We start from the raw sequence: 26,259 nt of genomic DNA on the forward strand, positions 1-26,259 counted from the left end.
AAAATGCAAGCGGTGGGACTCGAACCCACGCGTGCGAACACACTACGACCTGAACGTAGCACCTTGGACCACTCGGTCACGCTTGCTCATTGAAAGAAAAGAAACAATTTCCTATAGGGAAACAACACACAAATAGAAGACAAAAGAGGTCACCAGACATCTTTGACATGAAGACAGGCCACCTATCAATCCAAAACTGACAAATAAACAAACAATTAACACATTCCACTTAGCAATACACTCAAACTTATTGGGCAAGCTTAGCACGCTCAGGGAAACACTCTGCAAAAGTACGAGTAGGATGCTTGTTTTCTTGATGTCCCTTCAACTGCGAATCACTTTGGGATGCAAGGAATTCAGTCTATTCCATAATCCCACCTTCAAAATCATACACGACAAATCATGCACACCACCTTTGGAGCCAAAGCACCGGTACGAGAAGCTTTTCCAGCCTGACCACCTCCTCCCTGAGGCTTAGCTGCATCCTTCTCGTGTCTAGCACGAGCAGCCTGCTTCTTCTGGAGATTTGAACCCTTGCCCATCTACAAAATGAATTAGTAATAAGAATGGTTACAATATTATTGAGGTACAACCAAACGATGAAAGGAAAAGCAGTCAATCTAGTGATTGGAGCATGAAATATAGATCACAGATATTATTGGCAAACAGAATATTCGTGCATAATTATCCAGGACTAATGGAACAACGCATTTCCAAGGTATTTTCCATGGAAAGAATACGACTTCTATAGAACAGCATTCACTATTCTTTTCTTACTATCATATTGCAGTTATGTTTGACGAACAAATATTGAAGAAGATTCGAGAGAATCTATTTGGATTCACGGAGATCGTTAATGTAGATCAGTACTGTATGATCAAACTCTAGATTCTGAAAAAGGATATGACTTACATCCATGTTGCGGAGTTGGCACCTTTCAAGGAACTCTTGGTATCCATGGGTATTCCTCTTCCTCCAGAACCTGAGAGTATATAGCACCATTTTTGTTGAACCTAAGATACCATGGAAGAAGAGACTTCATTTGACGGGGAGCCATATCCGGAGATTCCAGAGGAAAAAGAAGTAGATGAAGAGGATATGAGTCATTCGATAGTATTCGGATGCGTTGATGGAAGCTGCTCAGTTAGCAAAGAGTCAAGCTGCTACTGCTGCTGAGAGTGGAGTAGAATTGGGCGGCATAGTTGATAAATAGAATTATGAAGAGGCGATTGAACTTTTGACAGAGTCTCTTCGGAATCAATTCTCGAATCTCACTCTGTGTCGTCGAGCTGAGTATCTTCTAAAGGTGAATCCTCCTCGTCCAAATGCCTGTATCCATGATTGTGATGCTGTATTGAGTCGAAATGCCGATAGTGCAAAGGCTTTGAAGATTCGTGGCAAGGCATACGCGTAACTACAGAAGGGAGTAAATGAAGAGTAGAATGATGAAGAAATGGATGGAAGCTGCTGTGGATCTGCGTCGTGCTTGTGTTATTGACTATGATGAAACTACGGATACGCTGCGTAAAGAGGTAGACGTGAAGGCTCATGAAATTGAAGATCAACAGCGTCGTGCAGATCAGGCGAAGAGAGAGGCTGAAGAGAAGGAGAAGGAGCGAAGAGCGCAGGCATATCGGGAACGTGTGATGCGTGAGAGAGAAGAAAGAAAGCGAGAAGAAGAAGAGGCCGCCAATATGCCTAATGAGATGCCTGGAGGAATGCCTGGAGGTATGCCTGGTGGTATGGGTGGAATGCCTGGTGGAATGCCTGGTATGCCTGGAGGAATGCCTGGAGGAATGCCTGGTGGTATGGGAGGAATGCCTGGTGGAATGCCTGGTATGCCTGGTACATCCTTCTTTCATTCTCTTATTTGTAGCTAATTTGATGGAAGCATTAAAGGATCCTGAAGTTGCTGCTGCAATGCAGAACCCAAAGATGGTGGGAATCTTCCAAGATATCATGAAGAACCCTGGAAATATTAACAAGTACATGTCAGATCCTGATTTTATGAATCTGTATAGTAAGATTATGTCAAAGATGAATCAATAACGAATCATTCTGCTTTGTTCGTGTACAAACGAATCTTTCTTGATCTTTCATAAACGGCTAACCACTGTACATTTCGGCTACCAAGTTTCCATTCTACTAGTAATCATAATTATTCAAATGCAACTTACTTATATGGATATATACCTTCACCGTGCTCGAATGTTAGACATCAACGGTCAACGAGAAGAAGCCATTGCATTGTCGAATTGTTACATTCGTTTAAGTCCTAGATATAAACAAATCATTCAATATCTTATAACACTCCAAAAACAGAATCCACAGTATGCTGACTACTACTCTCAGTATTTGAATCTGGTATTCGAGGAAGCAGAAGCAATCCGGAATGTAACTGGTAGAAGAGAGGATCAACAGCAATCGACTGTACCACCTCGTCTACCGAATAAGCCCACTAGTACCGATAAACCCGGACTGTCGATGGATGATGTCCGTTATGCTGCACTAGGAGTGGGAGCCAAAGTGAAACAATTCGATCAAGAGTACGGAGTGAGTGAGAAATGTAAACAAGCCGCACATACATGCACAGAAAAGGCCAAGGAGTTAGATCGTGAATATGAAGTTAGGATAACAACCGATGTTAACTCCTAGATTCGAAAGAAAGCAGCAGAGTTTGGACAACAAGTGAAAGAATGGGATGAGCGAAATGGTGTCTCCAAAGCTGTTATCAGCGGAGTAAAACAAGTTGCTTCTTCTGTTGGTGGAGCTATCAAAGGGCTTGCGGACCAGTCACGTCAGGAAAACCATTCTCAAATGTAATAGTATCGTTTGAATTGTTTGTGAATCAATTTCATTATCTCTGCTACTTTCTGTGAATTCCCGCTCTTCTCTCGGTTAATGTTTCTCCTTCACTAATTGTTCCAAATCTCTGCAGAAACCATGTCGATGACTATGAGAGCTCTCCGTGTTGGACAGATGTCTGTCAAGAGTGTGAGTTGCTATGCAGCAGCTCAGATCCCTGTCTTTGCCAGATTTCACACTCCTTACAACTACGCCTCTCCTGCTAAGCCTGCAAACCTTTGGGTTGGTCTTTGGAACTGTTTTAGTATCTTTACATGCCCTTAGTCCTAGGTGATTCCACCAATCTTCACGAGAAGATTTTCCACTACTCCCAGTTGACTGCTGCTGTTCTCTTCCCTATTTCTTTCATTCTTGCTCCCTCTGCCGTTTGTGTGAGTGCTTCGGAGCGACTTTGACATGTAGGTCCCTATTGACTACATCATGTGTGTTCTTTACCCTCTGCATGGTTGTATCGGTATGAGTCACGTCTGGAGTGATTACTGTGGACCTGTACGGTTGTGGACGAATGTTGATAGATAGCACCTGGGAAAGGCTCTGAAGATTACGGATCTCATCGTCTCTCTGATTGCCATGTTTGGTCTTCTGTACCTGAATGCCACTTCTGATGGTTTGACTGCTACCATCAAGCAACTGTGGAGACCTAAGATCGAGGACAAGAGAGAATAATTGCGGATCGAAATACAATTCATTGTTTTATTGATGTGTTTGTATCCAACATCCTTCAAACTACAGAATACTAACTTGAATACATGCTATCAATTTCCTCTTTAAACGCAGAACTAATAAAACCACGCTTCATCTTCAAAGTTGGAGTCAATTCTCCTGTTGCCAAAGAGAAATCCCGTTTCAAGATGGAGAACTTTTGAATTCTATATGTCATTTCACCTATCGAAACCTACTTCTGAGCATTGCTGAAAGCATGAGCATTGTATTGCTGGATCACATCTGTGAAATATTGGAGAAACAGAGGATCTTTGGAGGCTTCTGTGACTGTCCGAGCAGAGGAATTCAGTTGCTTGGCTAGATCCAACGAAGCCCCCAGCAAGACTCCTTCTTCATTTCCATCACCTGGAAGAGAACATTGAAGCGTCAGCAACACGGTAAGGTACTTTCGCTTGTCGCCAATCAATACCACATTTGATAGGCTTGGAGCCAAGTTCTTTAGCTCTGCTTCAATTAACACAGGAGGGATGTTCTCTCCTCCTGCAGTAACAATTAGCTCCTTCAGACGACCTGTCACCTTCCAGAATCCATCCGAATCCACAGAACCACAGTCTCCAGAATGTAAGTAACCATCATCATCAATAGCTCGTCTTGTGTCTTCAGGCATATTCAGATATCCCATAAACACATGCCGACCTGTAACGATGATTTCTTGCGTGCCAGGAACTGCCTTCACGATTGATCCACGCATGGCTCGTCCTGTAGTTCCAATACGCCACTGACCAACCGTGTGGAAGGTTACAGGACCCGTACTCTCAGACATTCCAAAGATTTCAAAAACAGGAATATCAAACGAAGCAAAGAATTGGAGTGTGGATAGATCAATAGGAGCAGCAGCACTAAAAAGGATCTTAGCAGCGTCCAAACCCAATGTAGCCTTCACCTTATCCAATAGCAGTTTTCTGGCTAGTCCATAGAACCATAAGCTTTGTTTTCGCGAACCAACTTGAATATTATTCATGTGAATGATGCCTCGACGACGACAGAACGAAGCAATCCATCGTTTGATACCAGTAGCTGAAGACAGTTTCGCACTCACCGACTCCGCCATTTTTTCAAATACCCGTGGGACCGTTACGAAAACTGTTGGTCTCGCTTCTCGTAATGTATTCACCAGACTTCCTTTCAGTGCATCGGGACGAGCATAATAAACTGTCATTCCCAACAACGAGGAAGCAAAGATATCAATCATCTGAGCAGCAATATGGCTGAGAGGAAGGAAACTCACAATGCGATCACCTTCTCCCAAATTGAAATCTTCACGAATCACTTGACATACAAATCCAACATTATCATGCGAAATCATTACAGCCTTAGGATTTCCTGTTGTTCCGGAAGTATAGATAAGTGATAAGCATTGTCCTGGCTTCTGAGATTCTACCCGTTGCGAGATCACAGAGTCCGTTGAACTGGATCCAGTCTGAATGAAGTTCTCCCATGTACATACATCTGCATAACCCTCCTCTGATGCTGGAAGCTGTATTTTAGAAGCATTATATACGATGATCTTACGAAGACAAGGGAGTTTATGACGAATTTCAAGGATCTTTCCTAGTTGCGTTGCACCATCCACTACAATCACAGTACTCTTGCAGTGGTCCATAACATAGAAACAAGCATCAGGAGTATTTGTGGCATAAATGCCTGTAGCTACACCACCAGCTTCAATTGCTCCCATGACTGCAAACATGTATTCAGGAGAGTTGAAGCCAATGATAGTAACAGCATCAAAAGCTTTGATTCCCAGTGTAACCAGTGCTCGGGCAAAATTGTGTGAGTTTTCATAATATTCCTTCCAAGAATATGTCTTTCCAGTACATGCCACCAAAGCAGTCTTATCTCCACGTTCCTCACATAACCGCTTAAATTCACGTGGGATTACAAGTTGTGGATAGGCTGTATCGTCCGAAATATCAGGTCGAATCTCCACCACATCATCAATATTAACAGCACGAAATTTATCTGGAAGATGGCTCATAAGAGAAAAGAATAATGAGACCTATCATATTCAGATGCCGACGAATGCATATTTGAAGATGACGAAATAATGAAACGCCTATTCAACAATGAAACCGTCTAGCAGACGTCAATTCGCAATGCTACAATTGGTAAAGGGAATCCCTAGACAAAATTGGGTTGAACTAATGAGAAACAAGAGTTTCGAAGAGAATGGAATGAGTTCAAGATTCATTCTTTATTGTACCGAATGTTAAGACTAGCGCAAAATACTGTAGATACTGAAAACAGGAGACTGATAGAATAGATTCGGGGAACAGTGAAGTGTCTTGTTACTAGGAGCTTTGTTGGATCTCGTTCGTTTAGCACAGATGGAAAGAAGGATGGGATGGATTTAGATGAGTTGCGTAGGTATTTGAGGTGGAACTCACGAGAAGTCCAAGACTTGATGAAGAAAGTACCTCCAGAAGTGACAGGGATGGCTATGAAACAAGCAATGAATATGACACCAGACCAGAGAGAAGAAATTGTAAAGATGGGAGAAAGACTATTTGCATCTCGGAGAAGACGTACAGAGGAACCTATTGTAATTAAAGAGGACTCAAAAGAAGAAAAGAGGAAAGAGATTAGCAAAGAAGAAGAACAGAAAGAAGAATCAAAGGAAGAGGAGGTAATTCAGCTTGGGAGCAGTTATAAGAAATCGGAAGAAAACACTTCGAGGAAACAGAATGAAGAAGGTAGTTCAAACGAGAATAAAGCAGAAGACGATTCCTCATCCTATCAGAAACCTATTGAGTTCATTTTCCCAGGACAAGGAGGATTTATGGACCAAATCCAAAAGATGTTAGGTAACAGTACCTCAAAGAAGGTGGAAGTGGTGAAGGAAACAGGAGTTCGATTTGATGATGTTGCTGGTATCAACGAAGCAAAGACGGAGATCATGGAATTCATTGACTTCATGAAGAACCAAGAAAAATATCTTGAAATTGGTGCCCGTGTTCCAAAAGGAGCATTGCTTTCAGGTCCTCCAGGTACTGGCAAGACATTATTAGCAAAGGCAGCGGCGGGTGAAGCCAGTGTACCATTTCTGTATGCAAGTGGTTCTGACTTTGTTGAGTTGTATGCTGGTGTTGGTGCAAAGAGAGTACGAGAATTATTTGCTGAAGCCCGAAAACAAGCCCCTTGTATCATATTTGTGGATGAAATTGATGCAATTGGAAAGAAGAGGAATGCTGGGGTGAGGAATGATTGGGTGGATCATGGATTAGAGATTCAGTGGTGCAAGTGATGAGCGGGAACAAACACTCAATCAGTTGCTGGTGGAGATGGACGGATTTAAGCCTACTGATAACATATGCATCCTAGCAAGTACGAATCGAATTGATGTGCTGGATAAAGCTTTGTTACGAGCTGGTCGATTTGATCGTCAAATCAGTGTTGATTTGCCTGATTTGCAGGGTCGAATGGACATTGCTCAAATCTATTTGAAACGAATTCGTTTGCATGAGGGTCGTGAACAGATGGCAAAGCGGATTGCTGAGATCACACCTGGTCTCACAGGAGCTGATATAAGCAATATTGTAAATGAAGGAGCTCTCTTGGCAGTACGACGAGGAGCTGTGGAAGTATACGAAGAAGATCTATTGAATGCTTGTGATCGTGTATTGTGTGGATTGAAGAAGGAAAAGCGAGGACTCACTCCACGGGAAATAGAGCGTGTTGCTTATCATGAAGCTGGTCATGCATTAGTAGGATGGTTGACACCCCACAGTGAACCATGTTTGAAAGTTACTATCATTCCTCGTACGAATGGTGCATTGGGTTTCACACAACATTTGCCGAAGGAGCTTGCAATGTATTCAGAGGCAGAGCTTAAAGCAATGTTGCAAGTATTGATGGGAGGCCGAGCCGCTGAACGGATCTGTCTGGGAGATGTGACCACTGGAAGTCGTGATGATTTGAAAAAGGCTTCAGCTGTGGCGAATGAGATGGTTACGGAGTATGGCTTTAGTGATAAAGTGGGACCTGTGTGTTATACAGCTGGGAACGATGAGAACATGCCAACAAGTGAATCATTGTTACATGTTATTGAAGATGAGAAGAAACGATTGATTGAAGAAGCATTTGAGAATGCAATGAGAGTAATCGAGAAGAATAAGGAAAAGATGAGTCAAATCGCAAATATGCTTTTAGAGAAGGAAACAATCACAAATGTGGATCTAGAGAGTGTATTGGGTAAACGAATGGATTGATATGTTTGTTGGAAGTGTGAATAGTAAACAGTTGATTCTATATTACAGAATGAGTAGAAATGTTTCATGATCCGTTCATTCAACTCTGTTGTTACACACTCATTATGTCCTTTCCCATTCCCCACACTAATCTCAAACCTAAACATCAAGTCAACATAGAATCACTACCGCACTTCCCGCTTCTCACATTCATTTCTCAGGACCTTCTCCTCTCCCACCACACTTCCATTCGTTATTGCCAACACTCCATTCACACTCACACTCACACACTCTAACTTCACTTCATGTTCAATCAATATACTCCGAATGAAACCCCACGGAAAGAGAGGATTCTTTTGACCCAGTCTACAGCTAACACGACACATGTACACAGTACTGCTGACGGAACAGGAGACTATTACAGATCCCAATACTCACATTCTGACAGAAACGGGAACTATTTCCGCCACTCACTGAAACCACCACTGTACGTTTGAAGTTGAGAATGCGACGAGCTGTACTTAGAGCTAACTGACGACAAATCCGATACACAGCATCGGATAACCGTGGGAAATCCTGAGAATACGTGGGATTAGGAAAGATTGGAGGTTCATCGTCAGCATTCGTACAGAGGAGTCTGAATACATCATGAGCCCCAACAGTATTGTGTTTATCAATGAAGACAGTGAGAAAAGTGTTTTGAACGACTTGAGTGAAAATCTGAACTTAATTTGCAATTGACAGAAATACCTCGGAAATTGAGTTGCGTGACATGGAATAGTCTGTTGCACATAACACATGAATTGCAGGAACACTATCGCCCATCACAAACACCTTTCCATTACAGACAGAATTCCTTCCTACATTGCATATTCCAGAAATCGTTCGAATTCTTCCATTTGTCGCTGTGATTCGACATGCAGCACTCTGTAAGTTAGTTCACAGTTGCACAAATACATCATGAACATTCCCCGAGACAAACAGTTGTTCAAATACACGATTACAATTCACTGGATTCGTATACAGTTGACTTAAGTATGTTCGAATCTGTTTTCCTCGTTCACTACACAATTGAGAGATATCATTTGATTCCCGCGGGAGTGGTGTTAGAAATGAATCTTCTTCGATAGCAGGAACAGTGTCTTCATTGTGAGGCTGTTGAGCCAGACTTGCTACAGCCAGATGATCGATAAGATCGGAACTGATATGTTGTTGTGAACATGCAATAGGCACCAAACGAGTTAAGTTGCCAATATCATGAGAAATTTGGGCATCTACCAAAAAAGAGCCAAAACTGATTCCTACTACGTAGTTCACCAACATACGGTCCTGATGACATGAAAAATACACCTTGGGAAGTTGATGATGGCATCAACTGCATCAACTCTGTTTCGACCATTGATTTCAAACTATACTCAAAATTGAATTCGTCAAGGCCTGATGCTGTTTCTACGGATGACCGTTGAAATCATCTCTCACGATTGTGGATCACAATACAGTGAGCACGCTGAATGGTTTGATTACAAATCATTTGTGTGTTACAAGAACCAGATCGCTGCAGAGAGATAATGTCAATCCCATGAGGCGCAACTGACTCTGACAACGATAGATATTTGTCTGAAGCAGATGATGGATTATCAGGAAGTAAATTCGTCGAATTCTTGGCATTGTCGAAATCTTCAGGAAGTCCGGAACTCTGTCCTATATTCACTAGAATGAATGGAATCGAAGGATTTGGCTCTTCTGTAATACCACATCTCGAGGGCACGAGTAACATCAAATCAGCCAATGACATGAGTCCTCCATCCCGTACCTAGCATTCATAAGGATACATGACTCGTACGTCTGAGAACGATGTCTTGCTTAACTCATATTCACCAAGAATCTTCAGGAGTTTCAATGTGTTTGTTTGTCTCACATATTGACCCAAACCATGCATCTTGAGGGCAATTCGGATTACCTTGTTCATTAGAACAAAAAACATGAAACTTACTGGGAGATACCGGAAATGACGTAAATCGTCAGGAAATGGCGGAATATCCACTGACCGTTTTATTTTCCGTTTCGATGTAACTCCAAGAATGTCAATATCAGGATATGTGTTGATGGTGACATCAACAGCATTTAGTGTGTCTGTGTGTTTGTTGGAGCACATAAATACATCTCCCATTGTAGTTGCTGATGGATACTCAGAGTTCTCGACGATCACATCATGTGTCGACACATCGTATAGAGATTGGGATACTTCATCTTCTGCCAAATAAGAGGAAATTGCCGGTTTCTTCGAGTTCATCTTCTTCCATATGCGTTCCCATAATGCCGAAATGCACTTTCTCCACGCTTTTCTAATATATGGGAAATCAGGGTTCTTTTCATCGGTTTGCCACTGCTTTTCCACCTACAGTTGTAAACTTGAAGGAACGAGTACCATGGCAATGCGATCCAGAATTCCATTCACCTTCTGACTGATCGAAATCTCTCCTCCACGACCTCGCTCTGTTCCCTGTTTATCAAAGTAGTTACTACCGAAACACTGAAGAATCTCCACCAGAAATGGATAGTATTGTTTTGGGTCGTTTTCAATTTCTTCGAGGGTGGGCAGACTTCCTGACTATCGGTTACATAACTACAGTACAAATACATTGCGTTTATAAAGAGATGTTGACGTGAAGAACCGATTGATTCCCATTTGAATCAAATCCTTCTTTCCCATTCGCTTAAGAGGTGTTGAAGGAATCTAAACAATAAACAACAACATTAGTACTCACATCTGTCATACGAATACGTTTGGCATCTGAATACGCAATACTTGTTCTCTGCAACGACTGATCATTGATGATCGAACCTATATTGGAGGTGTCGTTCAACATGCCAGGTGAAAGGAACTCTGGATTTGTTGCTTGGTTTATAACAACGGAGGTTGTCTGTTGCAACATCTGGGTGGAAGGTTCTCCTGAAGGGAGGATCACAGTTGAATTCAGTGGATTTTGCTGTTGAAAGAATGACTGTGGGTGTGTTTCTACGAGTAATATGATAATTCCGACTCTAACGCTGTATTGTCATTCCTCCATCGGAACGCAGTTCCGAATCTGCAGAATAGCTTTGTATATACATTCTCACCCAGCCCAATCCACAACTATTCCAAACAAACAATTCAATGATTGACTTTCGACTGTTTTCTCCTCCTTTCCTCTTCTTCATCCAAATCTGCCTCCAATGTTCGTTTTGCATAAATTCGCTCTGGTTGGTTCTTTTGAAACACCTTTGTAAAGTACTCAATTTCTTTATTCGCAGGCTTCTTATCTTGTCTCAACAGAGCTTCTCGAGGGTCCATATCTGAGCATCATCTCCTCATCCAACTCCTACTCAATTCCTTTCGATCCACTGCTGACATTACTTCAGCTTCTTCGAATCCCAGTCCTTGACCTCCACTGATCATTGGTAGACCAGTCTCAGGAATGATTGGATCACTTCGTTCCCACATGCTTGAACCAGCATTATGAATAACTTGAGCATAAATTGGTAAGAATCTGAAAATGAGGAAAATAGAAGGTATATACGGATTCTTAATTCCTGGTCGATTATCTCGTTTCTTTGGATCATCGCGGTTATCGCGAATGTCATCATCATTTGACTCAGGAGCATATGCTAGAGCATCCTTTCTCCCAAATTGCATTTCTCTCCTTCGAGTTTTCTATTCCTGATCTAACTCTGATTTTCCTACAGTGCGTCCTTCTACCATCACAGCACCTCGAACACTCATGGTAGGATCATAGAATACATGAACTGAACCATCATTCATTCCCACCACCATCTGATTCAACTTATCATGCCATAACACTGTGTATGGAATAAGAGGTTTTTCAAACGAATAACTGAATCTAGAAGTCAACTTCAAAACGAACATCATGCATGGGTTTGGTTGTAGGAGCAAAGATATCGTATACATTCAATTTCGAGAGTGTTTGTGATTCATCGTCCGAAGGAATCGCAAAAGCCATCAACTTCGAATCCGGACTGAATGTGACATTGCAGCCGAATCCGAATACGTTGATATTTGGAATCGACTTTAATGGTTTCTATGAATGAGTCTACGAATATTAGAATACTTTCATATTTCGGGAATCCCATAAACAGACCACATTATCTCGTCCTCGTGTAGTAATCAATTGACCCGAAGGATGATACCGGATATCAATCACTGCATCTGTATGGGTTGTATAGTTTGTAGTTGTCGCTCGAGCCCAACTAAGCATCATTTCTCTCCTTTCTCTTCTACCGGCTTCTTTCATCAAATATCAGAATTCCTCCATCAACACACCCCAAAGCAACTCCATTTCCCTGAATATTGTAACAAGCACTTGTTATACCGATCCGAAGACCGCGCTTGCTCTTTGCACGCATCACATCTCTGGATTCCAGTTCATCGAAGGATGTTTGGCCATTCATATCCCAGATACGACAGGTTCCATCCAAGGAGGCAGTCATACAAATATCATTCCTGGATGGATGCCAGCAAGCAGCATAGACCGTATTTGTGTGACCTGGTGTCTTGCTGTTGTCCAAAACATAGGGATTTCCTTTGATAAACTTGCGCACTTGATTTCCATTCTTGTCAAAAACAACGGGCTTTGCATCTGCTGTAGAAACGATGATTTGATCTGAACATGTGCTGTAGTTGACACAATACACAGACTGACCTTGAGCTACACTGAACTGACTATAATCTAATGTCCCAAATCATTCAACTCACTGAAAAGGCTCATGCTCTACTGTCATTCCTCCAAAATCATACAGTCGCACTAGATGGTCACTACTTCCCGAAATCAGTCGAGCTCCTGACTTATCCCAAGCAAGACAATTGATAGCTCGTTTCGCTCCGTTCAACAACAAATCCTTCTTGATAGGAATCTTGTTTTCTGTTCTGATTGATTCCTCTTCCATTAATCGGATTTGAATTGGCTAAAGTGTTGGATTTAAGCCGATTTTGGTTATTACGGAAAAATTGATTGGCACTCGATTCTCATTTATCATCCAGTTTTCGTACTATAATCCTGTCTCTAGCTAGTGATGGACTTGAATGAACCTAGGAGTAAGATAGTGAATACAAGTAGCATGTAGTCAATGAAAATATAGTAGTTTTTAGTACAGAAGAAGCAACCCCAGAAGATCTTCATAACAAAGATGACGATCGTCTTCAAACAAGTTTAAGTAATCTTCTTCAGTCGTCTTGGTCTGGCGCTGGAGCGGAGCACTTACAGAATAGTTTGAATGAATACAATCGATGTAGGTTCCTATATGTGTGTTTTCTGTAGCTTTGGGTGGCATTCCTCTAGATAGGATTTTGGGAGATACACACAGTGGACAAGAAGCAAGTGATAATCTAGTGGATCTTGGAAATGTTCGTTTCTTGGAGGTTTGTGATTCTAGGTGAATGAGAATCCTGCTATCGCCTTTAGTAGTTTTGGTGACGATCCAATTGCAATTCAGCCAGATCCTTTACTGGGCTTCTCGTTGATGGAATCTACGGGCTTGGATGGAACAGCAAGTCAAGGAGTCGAATTGACAAATTCACTAATATTGTATTTCATTCCATCTGTTTTGATCCTTAGATCACGTCCTTTTCCTAAACGGGAGAATTCGACTCTTCCAAGCGAAGATATTTGGTCTGGGAAGGAATTGGATATACGCAGTTCCGTTCGTTCCATTTTCTCTTATCACATTTAGACGTCCTCTCAGCGTTACAATCTCACTTCCGAAGCTTCATTGCGCATACCCAACTTCTGTTACCAAGACTCGTTGAATCTTGGAATGGAGACGGGAAGTAATCAGAACTCCCTTCTCCTCCCATCCCAGCCTTCTTACTCCTTCTCTCCAGTTCCATCTGTTTACTTACCTCAGGTGCGAACAACTCTTCCTTCATTAAGCGCAATTCCTTCTCTAGAAATCCAGATTCCAGATATTCCCGTGGAAACTTCACTACCGCAACAGCCTATCAGTTTTGTGTCTGGTCCACAGAAGGAGCAAACACAAAGGCTTTCTTATCCTATCCCTCCGCAGCCTCCTTCGTTAAAGCCTCAACGTTCGTATTTGGCTCCATCCTCACCACCTTCCATGAATTCACCCCCCATGCTCGCTGTACCCCTAATGAATTCACCTCCATCTTTGAATTCACTTGCTATGTACCCTGTACCTCATTCACCTTCGTCTGCGAATTCACCCCCCATGTACGCTGTACCCCTACCTCACTCGCCTCCATCTGAACACATTTCTGTCCACGATCGACCATCATTCTCTCCTTCTTCGTATGCACTTTCTTCCTCCATTGGTGTCAGTGTGGCGTCGTCAAGCTTTGCGTCTGTGCCTGATTCTCCAAACTCATCAGATTCTGTAGTGGTGGTCGTGGTGTATGATTCTAGAGACGCAATCGAGGCATTGATAGGAAGAAGAAGGAGATATTGACAGGTGAAGTACATGGACGCATCGTTCAAAGTGTCATGTAAGCATTCAGACATTCTCATGATTTCAGTCCTCTAATGAAAACACCCAAACCAAGCCGTAAATGGACTCCAGAAGAAGACGAGGCACTTCGTAAAGCTGTAGCTATTGTGGGAGAGAGTAATTGGGTGGAAGTAAGCAAATGTACAGGAATCCTTGATAATCAATGATCACTAGATGTTCCAAGCCGTGATAACACACAATGCATGCAACGTTATCAGAAGGTATTGAAGGCCGGAATTCGGAAGGGAAATTGGAGTAAGGAAGAAGACCAGATTTTGCTAGACTGTGTTCGACAATTTGGTGATAATGATTGGGATACAGTTGCAAAGTATATTCCTGGTAGGATCAATAGCAAATGTCGAGAGCGTTATATGAATTATATCGGTCCGAATGTCAGAAAAGGGTCGATTTATGGAGTGAGAGATAATGGATAGGAATTGGAGTAAGGAAGAAGATGAGACAATTTTGCAATTACAGAGGCAATGGGGCAACAAGTGGGCTGCTATCGCTAAGGTGGAGATGGTGATTGATTGTGATGTATAGACCTTACAGAACCGAACTCCAAATGATGTTAAGAGTCGCTACAAGAGTTTGAGTAAGCAGAAAGGGAATGCTTATTCTGTTTGTTGAACAAAAACAAAATCACTCAAATTTATAACCAACTTGGATCAAATCTCTAATCCACTCTTGTACAAATTCCACATCCTTCAATTCAACGATACCACGTTCATACATCTCAATATACATGTCTTCCATCATTCCAGGAATGTCTGTACGCTCTGGTTTCCATTCATTCAAGAACTTCAATAAGGCTTCTGCTTGCGTGTATAATGGCATCTCTGCATCGAAATCCTTGATAAGACGATGTTGATTTCGGATATGATTCACAATTGCCGGACAGAATGCCATTAGCTTCTCGCGTTCCCACATCACCTTTTGTGTGAAGTACGATCTCCAGATATCAGATACACGCCCATGTACTGTCATTGGTAACAACATACCCCAGAAAGAGTTATATTCAAATAGAGTCGATTGGGCATTCCAAGGAGAGAACGACTTTTTGTTCAGAATCACACAATAGTTTATTGACTCATCAAATGTAGGAGGAATTGTGGATGTGATTCGGAAGATGGCATCGAGATCAGGATTCACATTCTGAAGGTACTGGATTACACCAATTTTATTCACTTTGGAATCAGGACTATCAACAGGTTCATCAATGAAGGTGTAATTGTGAGGCATCTTGATTGCATCAAGAGGATAACCACGAGGCCAAATATACTCACCTTTCTGGTTGAGATAAATCATGTATGGATTTGTTACATACTGAGTTGTGTTAATGAACTTGAAGGTCTTCTTTTCCTTCTTGTATACTTGCTGAAGAATATCCTTTGTTGAAATCAGCTCGTTGTCGTCATCTAAATCGAATATCTGCTTGGCACCATGTTCCATGGCATAAAGGAAACCAATGTTCTTACGGGCAAAATGATTCCAAGGAACCATGTCCATAATGTGGTAATGAAGCTTCATCTGGTCTTCTACTGTCAAGTAAACGACATGCTTTCGATTCACATGATACTCAGTAGGTGACTTCTTATCTGCTACAACAACCAAACAAAGATTTTCTTTCGAATCAGCAAGCTGCTTTACCACAACAGTAGGAGCATTAACAGAAGTCACAACCACCCAATTATCACACATCATTCCTTCCACCTTAGAAGGTGTTACAGCTTTCAACTCACTTTTTGGCAACTTTGGACCGGTATACGTACGCTTCTTATCCATAACAAATAAACTGCCTGTAACTGCATCTAACATTTGATTCACACTGCAAATAGATCTGTCTCGAATCATTGCTAAAAAGGAAGGACCTGACTCCTGCTTGATTGACTGTTCGGAGGTAAGAAAACATGCAGTTGTAATCACACTGATTAATATAGTCACAAATATGAGAAGGCTTTTGAACTGCATTGGACCACGAAATGTATATCAGTTCGCATTGCCCCTTGTCGTGGGGAAACAAAGAATCCATTCTGACGTTTGTCACGGGAATTGAATACATTTGGCAACGACCATTCTTGAACAAACAGTCTAAGAGACCATATCTAGTTCACAAGGCATCAGAGGACGTGTCATGCCAACTGGCTTTTCCTTTATGATCACCGAATCTCGATAAGCTGGACTATTCTTGAGTTCCTCCCAATAGCATTACTTTTCTACAAAGTTTTCTTTCCATGTTGTTTTCTCGATTTGTAACTTGTAGAAAGTGATTCCTTGATTCGCATACGTAGCTCGGATAACGCGTCCAACATTGTGCATATTTTTGCAATAAACCTGTTCATCAAATTGACGATTAATTCACACGATTCCACTGCGATGATGCAAAGCATCCCAATGACGTTCTTTTAAAACTTGTGGGTTTGTCAATAGTTTTCCACCTGCATATCTACATGTCATTTTCAAGCCACTTCCAAACAGGAATTCATCATCGTGGACTAACAACTCAAAACACTTGATGCAACGCAATCCAGAATGTTGTTTCTTCGGCTGCTGGACATTCATGGACTTGGGTGTGGACTGTTCTGCCTGACTCCGAACCATCCCACTTCGTTCAATCAACTCATCTGCCCGACTGATTGGTTGTATCAATTCACTGAAATCCCGAATGCCTTCCAGAAGATCAACAACATCCATGTGAAATTCATTCTTTGACTTTTGTAATTCTCTATGAATTCGTTCATAACACTAGATTGAAGAGCCATCCTTTCTCTACCTTTTCGCAATATACTTTCTTGCAATTATCACATCGATATCGAATATCCCTTGAATCACATTCGCAACATTCTGTTTCATTGATTGTTATTGTATCTTTCCTTTGTTCAATTTCTTTCTTTTCCATCTCACCATCCTTAGCATTATCCATTTCGGAATCGTCCACCAGCTTTTGATGACTAATTGCAATCAACCGTCGTTGCTGTCGTTTTCTTTCCTTCTTTTTATTTTTCCTCTTCTCTTCCCTCGAAAGAGGCAGGTCCATGATCAAGTTGAACAAACAAATGACAAATGACCATATACTGCATTCCTCATTTCATCCAAAGAGAGAAACGGTCTCATATCACGCTCAGAGAGAAGAGAGCTTCCAGCTACAAAGTAGTAAAACTTCTCATACATGTGATGCTTCATCTAATGTCCATTCTGTCATCATAACATACTTCTTCCTGCTGATAGACGTCAAAATGTTGATAATAGCCGTGTAAGTACAATCGATACAGTCGACGCAGAATAAACGACATTTCGTGCTGAACTTCGCTAGAAGGATTGGAATTCCTATTTCTCATCTCTCACCAATACTTTTCACGATGCGAAGCAGGAATGAAGATTAACAAGTCGGAGGGTATTTAGATTGATATTGTGGTAATTGTAGTCAATAGCGCAACATTTCATCGTTTTTGGATGACATGAACAGAGATACTCAATATCTGCCGTTGCATTCATGTGACAACAAGTCTCTCGACACTTGCTAAGAGCAAGGACTGACAAAATATGCTGACAATCACGAATGATGTCTCTAGAAGTGATAGACTTTTCTCATAACCACTTCATGATGCAATAGTACCACCGATACTCCGGAATTCCTTCAGGAATGTTTAGGAAATTGGTCATGTTGAAATCGTGAGTTAGTCCATATTGTTCAGCTTTTCGTGAGGTTAGAATCTCATCACAATGACTGTCGAGATCCTTGATCGCTGAAAGTGTGGGATTCGCTACTATAAATACAGGAAAGGCCTCTTTCTTTGTACCTAGATATCATCTTCTCGGAGATGAACTACCAGGAAGAAGACGACATTTCTTTGAATCCACTATATCTTTACTATCTTTTAAAATATTCTATGCTTCTAAGGTGTGAATAACAAGATTACATAATCAATTTCTGAGGAATCCTCAAGAAGGTGTAGTTCTGGGAAACCATCATATCTGCATCGTTACACATCAATACCAACATATACCCAATAGCTCCTCTGATTTGCTGTGCATAAGACTTCTTCTCACTCCGATTTGTTGATACAAGATACTGAATCAACACACGAGATAACTATGTGTCAGAGTACGAATAGATAGCACACAAGTGATGAGTCCATTCGTAGGATTAGAGTTAGGCAACTATCCGCAATGGCGTAATTCCAGCTTTTCCATGAATCCTGCAGTCTTAGGTGATTTTTTAGATCTTTGTAACAATCTCAAAGTTATGATTCTATTTTGGATTGATAATAGAAAACAAAGCGAACTGGATGGGTGTATCGTAATGTGGAAGACCCAGAATCGATTGCTGATCATTCGTGGAGAGTTGTATATGCTTATGTCAACTGTTTATGCAATAGGCTATGATGGCATTCTTTATTGAGGATCCCTTCGTTGACAAGGTCCAGTAATTATATTTTGCATCATTCATCATAGTTGCATGAAGATGGGTTTGATTCATGACTTGGGAGAGTCGATTGTGGGTGACATTACTCCTGTGGATGATGTAACAGAAGAAGAGAAGCATGAACGGGAACGTGTATGTAATTTTATATCGATTGGTTACCTCTAGAATGCCTTTTTGCAAATTACTGCTGATTTCCCCAAGGCTCTAGCTGATGAATTTCTAAGTCTGTGGGAAGAATATGAGGCACAGGAGACAATTGCGTCGCATTATGTGTTTGACTTTGACAAATTGGATATGTTAATTCAAGCAAATCAATATGAAATCGGTATATATGGATCAATATTATGACACCTAGATCAAGGAAGAGATTTGCAGGAGTTCTTTGATTCGACAGTCCATCGCTTCAAAACTCCATACGGACTTTCTGTAGGTTATTGAATTTGGATTATGAGAAGTAGCAGATCAAGTTACTAACAGAGAAGAGAAATGAGCGACGAAGGCAATATCGTGTTTGAAACAAACACAATCCAAATAAAACGACTTATGTAACCTTTCGAGAGATATTCTTATATCCACTTCCCACACAACTAATTAGTACACCTTCATTCTCTCCTTCATTCCGCAATTTGAATACGATTCCGATCATTTCCTTTAGCAACCTCAATAACTACAAATCACAACACATCTTCATTATCACTTTTACACTCGTTGTCGTTAGTGGACCTGTCCGAATCTTTGATACGTCTTCTGGAGAGAATGCCATAAGCAAAATTGCCAAGGGTTGGTGAATGCTGTCAATACAGCCACCTCGCGCAATTTCTTCTAACAGCAATTCCGAGCACGCCATTCCGAGATCTTCAGGTAATTGCCCTTCGATTCCCATCATCTCTGCGGCATAGTTGTAATGTTCCGTTGTTTCCGCTAACAGAGTTACTCCATAACCAGGAGAACGACCACTTTCTTCTCCAGTATAGTGATCCGTAAAGATATGACTATGAGTGAACCAGGATTGATGTGCCTACACATCGGGAATGAATTTATTGAACAACCCTCGCGAACTGTCAATGATTCGGTTCCCATAGAGTGGAGATACCCGCATAGTGTATGCGACTCCTCGGACACGTTTTACCACTCCACTTTCTATTAGTTCTACTGGTTCCAATTCACGAGCATTCTGACAGTTGAAAATCACTTCACCTCCTCCCTAGAGTTAAACGATAGTGAAAGAATTACCAAAGGCTCTACGCCTCGTTTCTTGATTTGTAACGAGCACCCTTCCGATAAGCCCCATTTCGAGAGTAGTGGAAGAGTCACAATTCGGATAATATCCACGCTAATGTCAATTGTGTTGTTTGTAATTCCCTAATCATGATTCAAGCTAATCAAAAATACAGTGAAAACAATCCGAGAAGGAGTCTTCCCAAAGATGGCCAAAGGAAGAATTCCCATTATATAATAGCCAATTCCTCTTTCTGTACCGCAGGCAAACTGATAATTTCCTCCGTTAATAAAACCTAGTTCCCTAAACCAAATAATCAAATTACCTACCTGGTTTATAAAGTAAACGTGTTCCTGTTTCATTAATATCAATTTCACAGCCAGTGGACAGATGATTGACCAATTTGAGATAGTTGACCTCGTAATCTACAATTCTCAGTTATTTTCCGTTCTTTTACCTTTTAAACCAGGATTTTCATCATCTTCACGAATATTTGTGATTACAACTGGTTTTCGAGTTAGGGTCGCCACAATGATTCGATATCTCAATTGTTCAGCTACAAAATTAGTCTTCTTGAAGCATCCTTACATCCCTGAAACGTTATATATTTCATTTTACTGGACGTATGTTGTTTCTTATACTTATGAATTCCCGTGAAATCAAATTCAAGGAATTCCCCGTGAGTTTTTATTCAGAATATTGTAAACAAACACTTCACCAGCTTGAAAAATCCCCAAATCCTCCCACTTTTGGTTTCTTGACAACAGGACCATTCTCCTCATGTGCAGCAGTCTGTCTCTCCAATTCTTCCAGAATTCTTTTCCTCTTTTCTTCATCCAATTCCTTCTTATCCAACGGCCGCTTTGGGGTCTCTTCCTTCTCCGCAGCCTCCTTTTGCTTCTCAAGCTCTAGTTCTCTTTTCAGCAGTTCATCCAGCTCATCAAAGGGGTTCACCAACACGATTGTTTTTGCTATCATGATGGGCTTCACTGGTTTGTCTTGACTGTCCGTCTTGACGAGCTCCATCTCTTGAAGCACATTCAAACCTCCAACAACTCGTCCAAACACAGAATGTACATTATCGAGATGAGAGGCTGATTTGAAGGTAATGAAGAACTGAGAGTTATTGGTATTGGGACCACTGTTTGCCATACTCACAACACCCATTCCTTTGTGTGTTAACGAAGGATGGAATTCATCGTTAAAAGGATGGCCAAAAAATGATGTTCCACCTGTTCCAGTACCTTGAGAATAAATAAATTCGAGAATTCCTTACCAGTAGGATCACCTCCCTGAATCATGAAATTCTTGATAAGACGATGGAACATACAGCCGTTGTATTTACCAGATGCACATAATCCTAGGAAATTCTCGGATGTCATTGGAACCAAATCACAGTGAATCTCCAGATTGAGTGTTCCCATATTCGTAACCAGCTGAACATATCCCTTCTTCTTCATTCGACGCATTCGATCGTATCGACGTGTTTCAATTTCCTTGTCAGAAGCATATTCATACTTCGCATTCATCTTCAGATCACAAATAGTATCAGCAACATACTGTAATTGCTGTAGAGGTCAATGAAGAAGCGTACGAAGAGGAGATATTCAGAGAACGAGGCCGATTCTGAGCATCCTGAAGTCGTTGAGCTTCATCCTGCTTCTTCTTTTCCTCTGCTTTCTTTTTGATCTACAATTACTAGTACTACGAAAATTCAAACATTATCAACGATCTTTTGTAAACCGGAACTGATCTTTACATTAGCAGTCCGGGAACGACTTCGCTCTTCTTCATCTTTGATTACTGCGTAAAATTTGGAAACATTTCGGAGTTCTGGTTGCGACGGATCTTGAAGAATGATAATGTCATCCTTTGTAAAAGGTTCACCAGAAATAAGATCTGTCCAGTTCTTTTGGGAAATATTCAGGTCTTTGATACAGTCATAAAGATACACATTTCCTGAAGTTCGAATCACCGCAATTTTCGAGTACTGCGTAAACACCTTATATGTTACAGGACAATGGATTTCGCCCTCTGCATTCTTATAGAAATGAACGGGAAACAAGTCTTTCAGCATGAGCTTCTTCCCAGTACATGGATTGAGGTGGTTCTCTTTAATATACTTATAAATATTCTTCTTCTCAAAGAGATAACCCTCTTTTGTCATCACTCCATCCACAACAGGTTGGAATGATATGCAACAGCAATTAAAGGGCAGAATCTGCTTCTCTTCTCTACGAATTAAGCTTCTCTCATCATCCCTGACTCGCCTGCTTGCTTCTTTCCTGCAAACTGATTTCTCCGTTCTGATTGAGTGATAAACAGACGGTCTTTGGAATGCTGTTTCTTGCCCATATGTAATGAAGAAACGAATTCCCAAAAGAATTGAAAGAATCGCGGGAATATCGAATGAACTTGTGTCATCACAAATCTTGTGGATGATAAAGATGTTACCAGATTTTAATTATTCCAATGGACAGCAACATTTGTTTAAAGGATATACTTGATGCTATGATGGAAGATGGTCATCACTATTACAGTACCAACATTACGACCACAAATCCTGTGGATGGAGTCTTCTATCTGAGTCAAAATTGCATTATGCATTTATATGATGGCTTCGCTATTGTTGCAGATCTGTTTTCACTCTGTTTCCTTGGGTTCTACCGACTAGACTCTTCCCTAGTCTTGCATTTCGTTCCAACACCTATGGCCTCGTTTGGTATTATTGATCTTACTGCTGATGGCGATCGGTGGGAAGGAGATGTTGTTGATAATATTCCTTGTGGTTGGGGAGAACTCTATGATTCCGATAACAACCTTGCCTATCGTGGTTTTGTATACAACAATCAGAAGGTATGTTATGGAACTACATTCTATCCAACCACTTCAGCGCAAATCCCTTCCTATTCTGGAGGGTTCTTCAACAATGTTCCTCAAGGTGAAGGTGTGTTGATTGATCGAAATGGTGAAAGTCTGTATATAGGAGAGTTCCTTCGGGGCAGGCCAGTGACTGATAGCGAACTCATCATCCCTCGAAGGACTTCCGATTGGTCGTTGCTCCACTCTTGCATTCGAGAGTTGATCGTAAGTGATCATTCGTTCACCTCACTGTCTTCCTTCTCTCTTCAATACCTCTTCTCTCTCGAGAAGTTCGTTGTTGGGAATTTCAGTTTTACAGGAACCGAGTCCTTCTCCATTTTCTCTCTCCAGCACTTACCAAAACTCCAAGAAATTGAATTGGGATTCCGTTCCTTCTCACATACTTCATCATTCTCCTTGTCCGATCTCCCTTCACTTCAATCTCTCGTTCTTCATGGGACTAATTTCTACCACACACAGCAGTGTACCATTCAAGATTTAGCTTCGTTAAAGACGATTGAAGTTGGATATGAATCATTCTTCTTCGTTCATTTGATAGAGCTTAAAAGTATGATTGATTACAATCTCTCATTCATTAGATCTTTCTTCTCTTTTCTCTATTCATCTTCACGAGAGTGCATTTAATGGTGATTCATCTAATTCAAATAATACTCTATATATGGAAAGTCAGAAATAGTCACTATTTCTGATATCTAGATCTTCCTTCCTTACATACTTTACATCTCGACAACAGTGGTTTAAAATACATATCACATGTGGTACTTACAAATGTTCCAGCCTGTGATGATCTCAGTCTTACGGAGGAAAGTCTGAGTTATGTGGAGTCTCTTACTGCGACTAGTTGGCATGAATGCAAGGTCTGATTGATAGATGCAGATTCATTGCGTCTTGCTTTGACTCAGTGTATTCGGCCATCATTCGCTCATACGTTTGTCTCTTCATTGCCTTCTCTTCTTTCAGATGTGATTACAATGCTCTCTCTTCCTTCCAATTCTTTCAATCATCCCTCTTTCACTTCCTTCTCGCTCTCCTCTCTATCTCACATCAAATACTTCTCGGTCGGTGCGAATTCATTCTCTCACGTCTCTTCATGGGAGTTATCAGATCTCCCTTCTCTCCGTCAACTCATCGTTAGCAGTCGTGTCTGTGCAGAGGAGGAGGGTCGGTTCGCTGTAACTAACTGTGATACTCTTGCTTCCATCCACATTGAAGACGAGTCATTCACCTTATTCTCTGAATGTACTCTTCAGAATCTGCCTATGCTTCAGGAACTCTCTATCGGAGCTGATGATACTAGAGAGGCCTGCTTTGCTAGAGTTGAGAAGGTAGTCTTGGATAGTCTGCCCTCGTTACACACCCTTCAAATCTATTGCAATGCCTTCCCAAATGCTCGTAAATACAGACTTCATAGTACGTGTGTGTGAGTTGAATGAGTCATTAGATCTCCCATCTCTAGAGACTGTGCTACTACGGCCAACAGAGAGTGGAGAGTATGAAGAAGCATCATGTTTGTGTCTACGGAGTAAGTGTGAATAAGTCAAATAATCATCAGATCTCCCTTCCATACGTGCATTCTCAACGTCACTAATCTTCCAATGGGTTGCATTTGAGTCAATACGACGTGATATTATGAATGATGTTAGTCATTGTGCTGAGAATCTATGGCCCATGTAACATGGTGTGTTTCTTTCAACAAACTGATTACAAACTGAACCAATTCCGAAATCCACTCTTCTTTGAACGTTTTGTAACCCGAATCTCAGATTTATGGGCTTGTGCTGAAGCTTCTTCAATGCTTATACTCCGCTTTGCGCTCACTGTTTCCACATTCGCCATTGCTGACAACACATCATTCTCACCCCTTCCTTCTTCCTGGATGATTGTGTGAGATACGGATCGTGAATCAATCGAGGTGTCTCCAGAAGGACTATAACTTGTGGAATTCCTGCTAACCGGTATTCTTTCTCTATTCATGGAGTGACTGCATGTTTGATTGTAAATGGCTTGATGCTGCGTTGCCTCCTCCAATGTGCGAGAGAACCGCAAGTCATCATGAGCGGGGATCAATAAATCTTTGCGGAGATGACCGTTTGTTGTTAGACAGTGTTTAGGAAGCGAAGTAGATGAATGAGTGAGTGTATCAGTCATCCAATCATAAACCCCATCATTTGGAATGGACTATTGGGATGAGATTGATCAAGGATGAGTCAAATACAGTACACAGTCAGTCACAATCATTCATGCCAGTCATATCACACTCACACTCCTCCAATTACTCACACTCACACTCCTCCAATTACTCACATCACACTCCTCTTACCATTCTTTTCATCAAACTCTCAAATAATCCTCGCAGATAAACATAGTCAGGACAATCATCAAACCGCAGAGTACGACAGTAGTCTAGGTACATCTGAAACTCCTCTGGATATCCTTGACATAAATGTTCAAACGATATCTATATGGAATTCGTAATGACAAAAGCAACCTCGATTTTGTATTCCATAATTCGAGTGTATTTCTCTTTCTTTGTTTCTGCTCTTAATCCTTGCCAAGGCAGTTTTCCTCGCAAAAAATACATCAAAACAAAACCAAGAGACTCCAAGTCATCTCGACGACTCTGTTCCATACCAAGATGATTCCCGAGTGACGCGTAACGAGGAGTCCCTGTCAAATTCTTGTTCTCTCGATACCTACATTCAATCACAGACAACTTGAACATACGGGATATGAGCTTTCGTCACGGGGTTCCGAAAACGTTTACTCAGACCATAATCAAGAAGATAAATGACATTTGCATTCTCGTTTAAACCTATTGCAAAATTATCTGGCTTGATATCACGATGGATGAAGTTCATTGTGTGAATGTACTCCAATCGCAGTAACATCTCTTGAGCTAACATACATACTGTTTTTAATGTGAACCGTCTATTACAATAGTTGAAAAGATCCTCAAGACTCGGACCCAGTAAATCTAGCACCATAACGTTGTAGCTTCCCTCAAAGCCATAATAGTACACAGATGGAATCCCGACTCCACCTTTCAATAATCTATAAATCTTGTACTCATATTGCAACTGTGGATTTCGACAAGACGCTAACTCTAATTTTATTGCAACCTCTTTTCCTTCCCGTTACTGTTCCCATACACACCTACCATTCGACACATCAGTACCTAAATAGATTTCCCCAAATGCACCACTACCAATCTTTCTCCCCAAATGGTAGTTATTTCCAACACGAAAGTCCATCTACTCTTCCGTTCAATTGTAGAAATAAGAAACCACCAAAACGATTTGTTTTAGCCGATCCCTCCAAAGTGAGCAAATCAGAACAAATAACACAAGAGATAGACTAATAAGAGGGAATGATACACCTTTATTATCAACAGACTACTGAACATTTTGTCATCAGACTTTCTTATTCACTGAACAAACACAAAAACTCATCTACAA

The 26,259-nt window shown here is 41.1% G+C and overlaps 16 protein-coding genes across 16 annotated transcripts; 8 read left to right on the forward strand and 8 right to left on the reverse strand.

Moving 5' to 3' along the window:
- Window positions 1–247: 247 nt before the first annotated feature.
- JH06_0702 (hypothetical protein) lies at window positions 248–542 on the reverse strand (the record flags this gene model as incomplete). The annotated part of the gene is made up of 2 exons (XM_014673598.1): window positions 248–361; window positions 393–542. The coding sequence occupies 2 exons, from the start codon at window positions 540–542 to the stop codon at window positions 248–250; spliced, it is 264 nt and encodes an 87-aa protein (XP_014529084.1).
- Window positions 543–1,023: 481 nt separating this feature from the next.
- On the forward strand, window positions 1,024–2,049 carry JH06_0703 (hypothetical protein; the record flags this gene model as incomplete). The annotated part of the gene is made up of 5 exons (XM_014673599.1): window positions 1,024–1,083; window positions 1,115–1,183; window positions 1,214–1,410; window positions 1,442–1,836; window positions 1,877–2,049. The coding sequence occupies 5 exons, from the start codon at window positions 1,024–1,026 to the stop codon at window positions 2,047–2,049; spliced, it is 894 nt and encodes a 297-aa protein (XP_014529085.1).
- Window positions 2,050–2,166: 117 nt separating this feature from the next.
- Window positions 2,167–2,823, forward strand: JH06_0704 (hypothetical protein; the record flags this gene model as incomplete). Its single annotated transcript, XM_014673600.1, has 3 exons — window positions 2,167–2,249; window positions 2,280–2,625; window positions 2,656–2,823. The coding sequence occupies 3 exons, from the start codon at window positions 2,167–2,169 to the stop codon at window positions 2,821–2,823; spliced, it is 597 nt and encodes a 198-aa protein (XP_014529086.1).
- A 120-nt stretch (window positions 2,824–2,943) lies between these two features.
- On the forward strand, window positions 2,944–3,531 carry JH06_0705 (succinate dehydrogenase; the record flags this gene model as incomplete). Its single annotated transcript, XM_014673601.1, has 4 exons — window positions 2,944–3,103; window positions 3,136–3,236; window positions 3,268–3,354; window positions 3,385–3,531. 4 exons carry the CDS (start codon window positions 2,944–2,946, stop codon window positions 3,529–3,531), a joined length of 495 nt encoding a protein of 164 aa, XP_014529087.1.
- A 70-nt stretch (window positions 3,532–3,601) lies between these two features.
- On the reverse strand, window positions 3,602–5,566 carry JH06_0706 (long-chain-fatty-acid- ligase; the record flags this gene model as incomplete). The annotated part of the gene is made up of 2 exons (XM_014673602.1): window positions 3,602–3,734; window positions 3,765–5,566. 2 exons carry the CDS (start codon window positions 5,564–5,566, stop codon window positions 3,602–3,604), a joined length of 1,935 nt encoding a protein of 644 aa, XP_014529088.1.
- Window positions 5,567–5,932: 366 nt separating this feature from the next.
- Window positions 5,933–7,796, forward strand: JH06_0707 (peptidase domain-containing protein; the record flags this gene model as incomplete). The annotated part of the gene is made up of 3 exons (XM_014673603.1): window positions 5,933–5,951; window positions 5,982–6,781; window positions 6,813–7,796. The coding sequence occupies 3 exons, from the start codon at window positions 5,933–5,935 to the stop codon at window positions 7,794–7,796; spliced, it is 1,803 nt and encodes a 600-aa protein (XP_014529089.1).
- A 3,133-nt stretch (window positions 7,797–10,929) lies between these two features.
- Window positions 10,930–12,719, reverse strand: JH06_0708 (hypothetical protein; the record flags this gene model as incomplete). The annotated part of the gene is given in 8 exon segments (XM_014673604.1): window positions 10,930–11,111; window positions 11,142–11,305; window positions 11,336–11,469; window positions 11,500–11,667; window positions 11,681–11,854; window positions 11,885–12,023; window positions 12,055–12,495; window positions 12,529–12,719. The coding sequence occupies 8 exon segments, from the start codon at window positions 12,717–12,719 to the stop codon at window positions 10,930–10,932; spliced, it is 1,593 nt and encodes a 530-aa protein (XP_014529090.1).
- Window positions 12,720–12,845: 126 nt separating this feature from the next.
- Window positions 12,846–14,906, forward strand: JH06_0709 (MYB-like protein; the record flags this gene model as incomplete). Its single annotated transcript, XM_014673605.1, has 11 exons — window positions 12,846–12,892; window positions 12,922–13,061; window positions 13,091–13,176; window positions 13,206–13,357; window positions 13,388–13,472; window positions 13,503–14,165; window positions 14,195–14,274; window positions 14,305–14,417; window positions 14,451–14,679; window positions 14,711–14,789; window positions 14,820–14,906. 11 exons carry the CDS (start codon window positions 12,846–12,848, stop codon window positions 14,904–14,906), a joined length of 1,761 nt encoding a protein of 586 aa, XP_014529091.1.
- Window positions 14,907–14,918: 12 nt separating this feature from the next.
- Window positions 14,919–16,130, reverse strand: JH06_0710 (hypothetical protein; the record flags this gene model as incomplete). Its single annotated transcript, XM_014673606.1, has 2 exons — window positions 14,919–15,866; window positions 15,888–16,130. 2 exons carry the CDS (start codon window positions 16,128–16,130, stop codon window positions 14,919–14,921), a joined length of 1,191 nt encoding a protein of 396 aa, XP_014529092.1.
- A 237-nt stretch (window positions 16,131–16,367) lies between these two features.
- Window positions 16,368–17,313, reverse strand: JH06_0711 (hypothetical protein; the record flags this gene model as incomplete). The annotated part of the gene is given in 4 exon segments (XM_014673607.1): window positions 16,368–16,458; window positions 16,489–16,610; window positions 16,641–17,001; window positions 17,021–17,313. The coding sequence occupies 4 exon segments, from the start codon at window positions 17,311–17,313 to the stop codon at window positions 16,368–16,370; spliced, it is 867 nt and encodes a 288-aa protein (XP_014529093.1).
- Window positions 17,314–17,455: 142 nt separating this feature from the next.
- On the reverse strand, window positions 17,456–17,939 carry JH06_0712 (mob-like protein phocein; the record flags this gene model as incomplete). The annotated part of the gene is made up of 3 exons (XM_014673608.1): window positions 17,456–17,603; window positions 17,635–17,844; window positions 17,875–17,939. The coding sequence occupies 3 exons, from the start codon at window positions 17,937–17,939 to the stop codon at window positions 17,456–17,458; spliced, it is 423 nt and encodes a 140-aa protein (XP_014529094.1).
- A 466-nt stretch (window positions 17,940–18,405) lies between these two features.
- JH06_0713 (hypothetical protein) lies at window positions 18,406–19,217 on the forward strand (the record flags this gene model as incomplete). Its single annotated transcript, XM_014673609.1, has 7 exons — window positions 18,406–18,519; window positions 18,549–18,623; window positions 18,656–18,702; window positions 18,732–18,834; window positions 18,868–19,027; window positions 19,058–19,128; window positions 19,161–19,217. 7 exons carry the CDS (start codon window positions 18,406–18,408, stop codon window positions 19,215–19,217), a joined length of 627 nt encoding a protein of 208 aa, XP_014529095.1.
- Window positions 19,218–19,243: 26 nt separating this feature from the next.
- JH06_0714 (hypothetical protein) lies at window positions 19,244–22,276 on the reverse strand (the record flags this gene model as incomplete). The annotated part of the gene is made up of 13 exons (XM_014673610.1): window positions 19,244–19,369; window positions 19,400–19,694; window positions 19,725–19,906; window positions 19,936–20,064; window positions 20,095–20,216; window positions 20,251–20,346; window positions 20,379–20,477; window positions 20,510–20,561; window positions 20,669–21,165; window positions 21,198–21,450; window positions 21,482–21,610; window positions 21,642–22,155; window positions 22,188–22,276. The coding sequence occupies 13 exons, from the start codon at window positions 22,274–22,276 to the stop codon at window positions 19,244–19,246; spliced, it is 2,583 nt and encodes an 860-aa protein (XP_014529096.1).
- A 354-nt stretch (window positions 22,277–22,630) lies between these two features.
- On the forward strand, window positions 22,631–22,938 carry JH06_0715 (hypothetical protein; the record flags this gene model as incomplete). Its single annotated transcript, XM_014673611.1, is given in 2 exon segments — window positions 22,631–22,895; window positions 22,913–22,938. The coding sequence occupies 2 exon segments, from the start codon at window positions 22,631–22,633 to the stop codon at window positions 22,936–22,938; spliced, it is 291 nt and encodes a 96-aa protein (XP_014529097.1).
- Window positions 22,939–23,427: 489 nt separating this feature from the next.
- On the forward strand, window positions 23,428–24,228 carry JH06_0716 (hypothetical protein; the record flags this gene model as incomplete). Its single annotated transcript, XM_014673612.1, has 3 exons — window positions 23,428–23,479; window positions 23,501–23,644; window positions 23,675–24,228. 3 exons carry the CDS (start codon window positions 23,428–23,430, stop codon window positions 24,226–24,228), a joined length of 750 nt encoding a protein of 249 aa, XP_014529098.1.
- A 479-nt stretch (window positions 24,229–24,707) lies between these two features.
- JH06_0717 (protein kinase) lies at window positions 24,708–26,055 on the reverse strand (the record flags this gene model as incomplete). The annotated part of the gene is made up of 6 exons (XM_014673613.1): window positions 24,708–24,731; window positions 24,758–24,982; window positions 25,125–25,262; window positions 25,293–25,497; window positions 25,529–25,931; window positions 25,962–26,055. The coding sequence occupies 6 exons, from the start codon at window positions 26,053–26,055 to the stop codon at window positions 24,708–24,710; spliced, it is 1,089 nt and encodes a 362-aa protein (XP_014529099.1).
- Window positions 26,056–26,259: the final 204 nt, after the last annotated feature.

The sequence above is a fragment of the Blastocystis sp. subtype 4 genome (assembly GCF_000743755.1).
Source record: "Blastocystis sp. subtype 4 strain WR1 chromosome Unknown seqid_0034, whole genome shotgun sequence".
NCBI lineage: Eukaryota > Bigyra > Opalinata > Blastocystidae > Blastocystis > Blastocystis sp. subtype 4.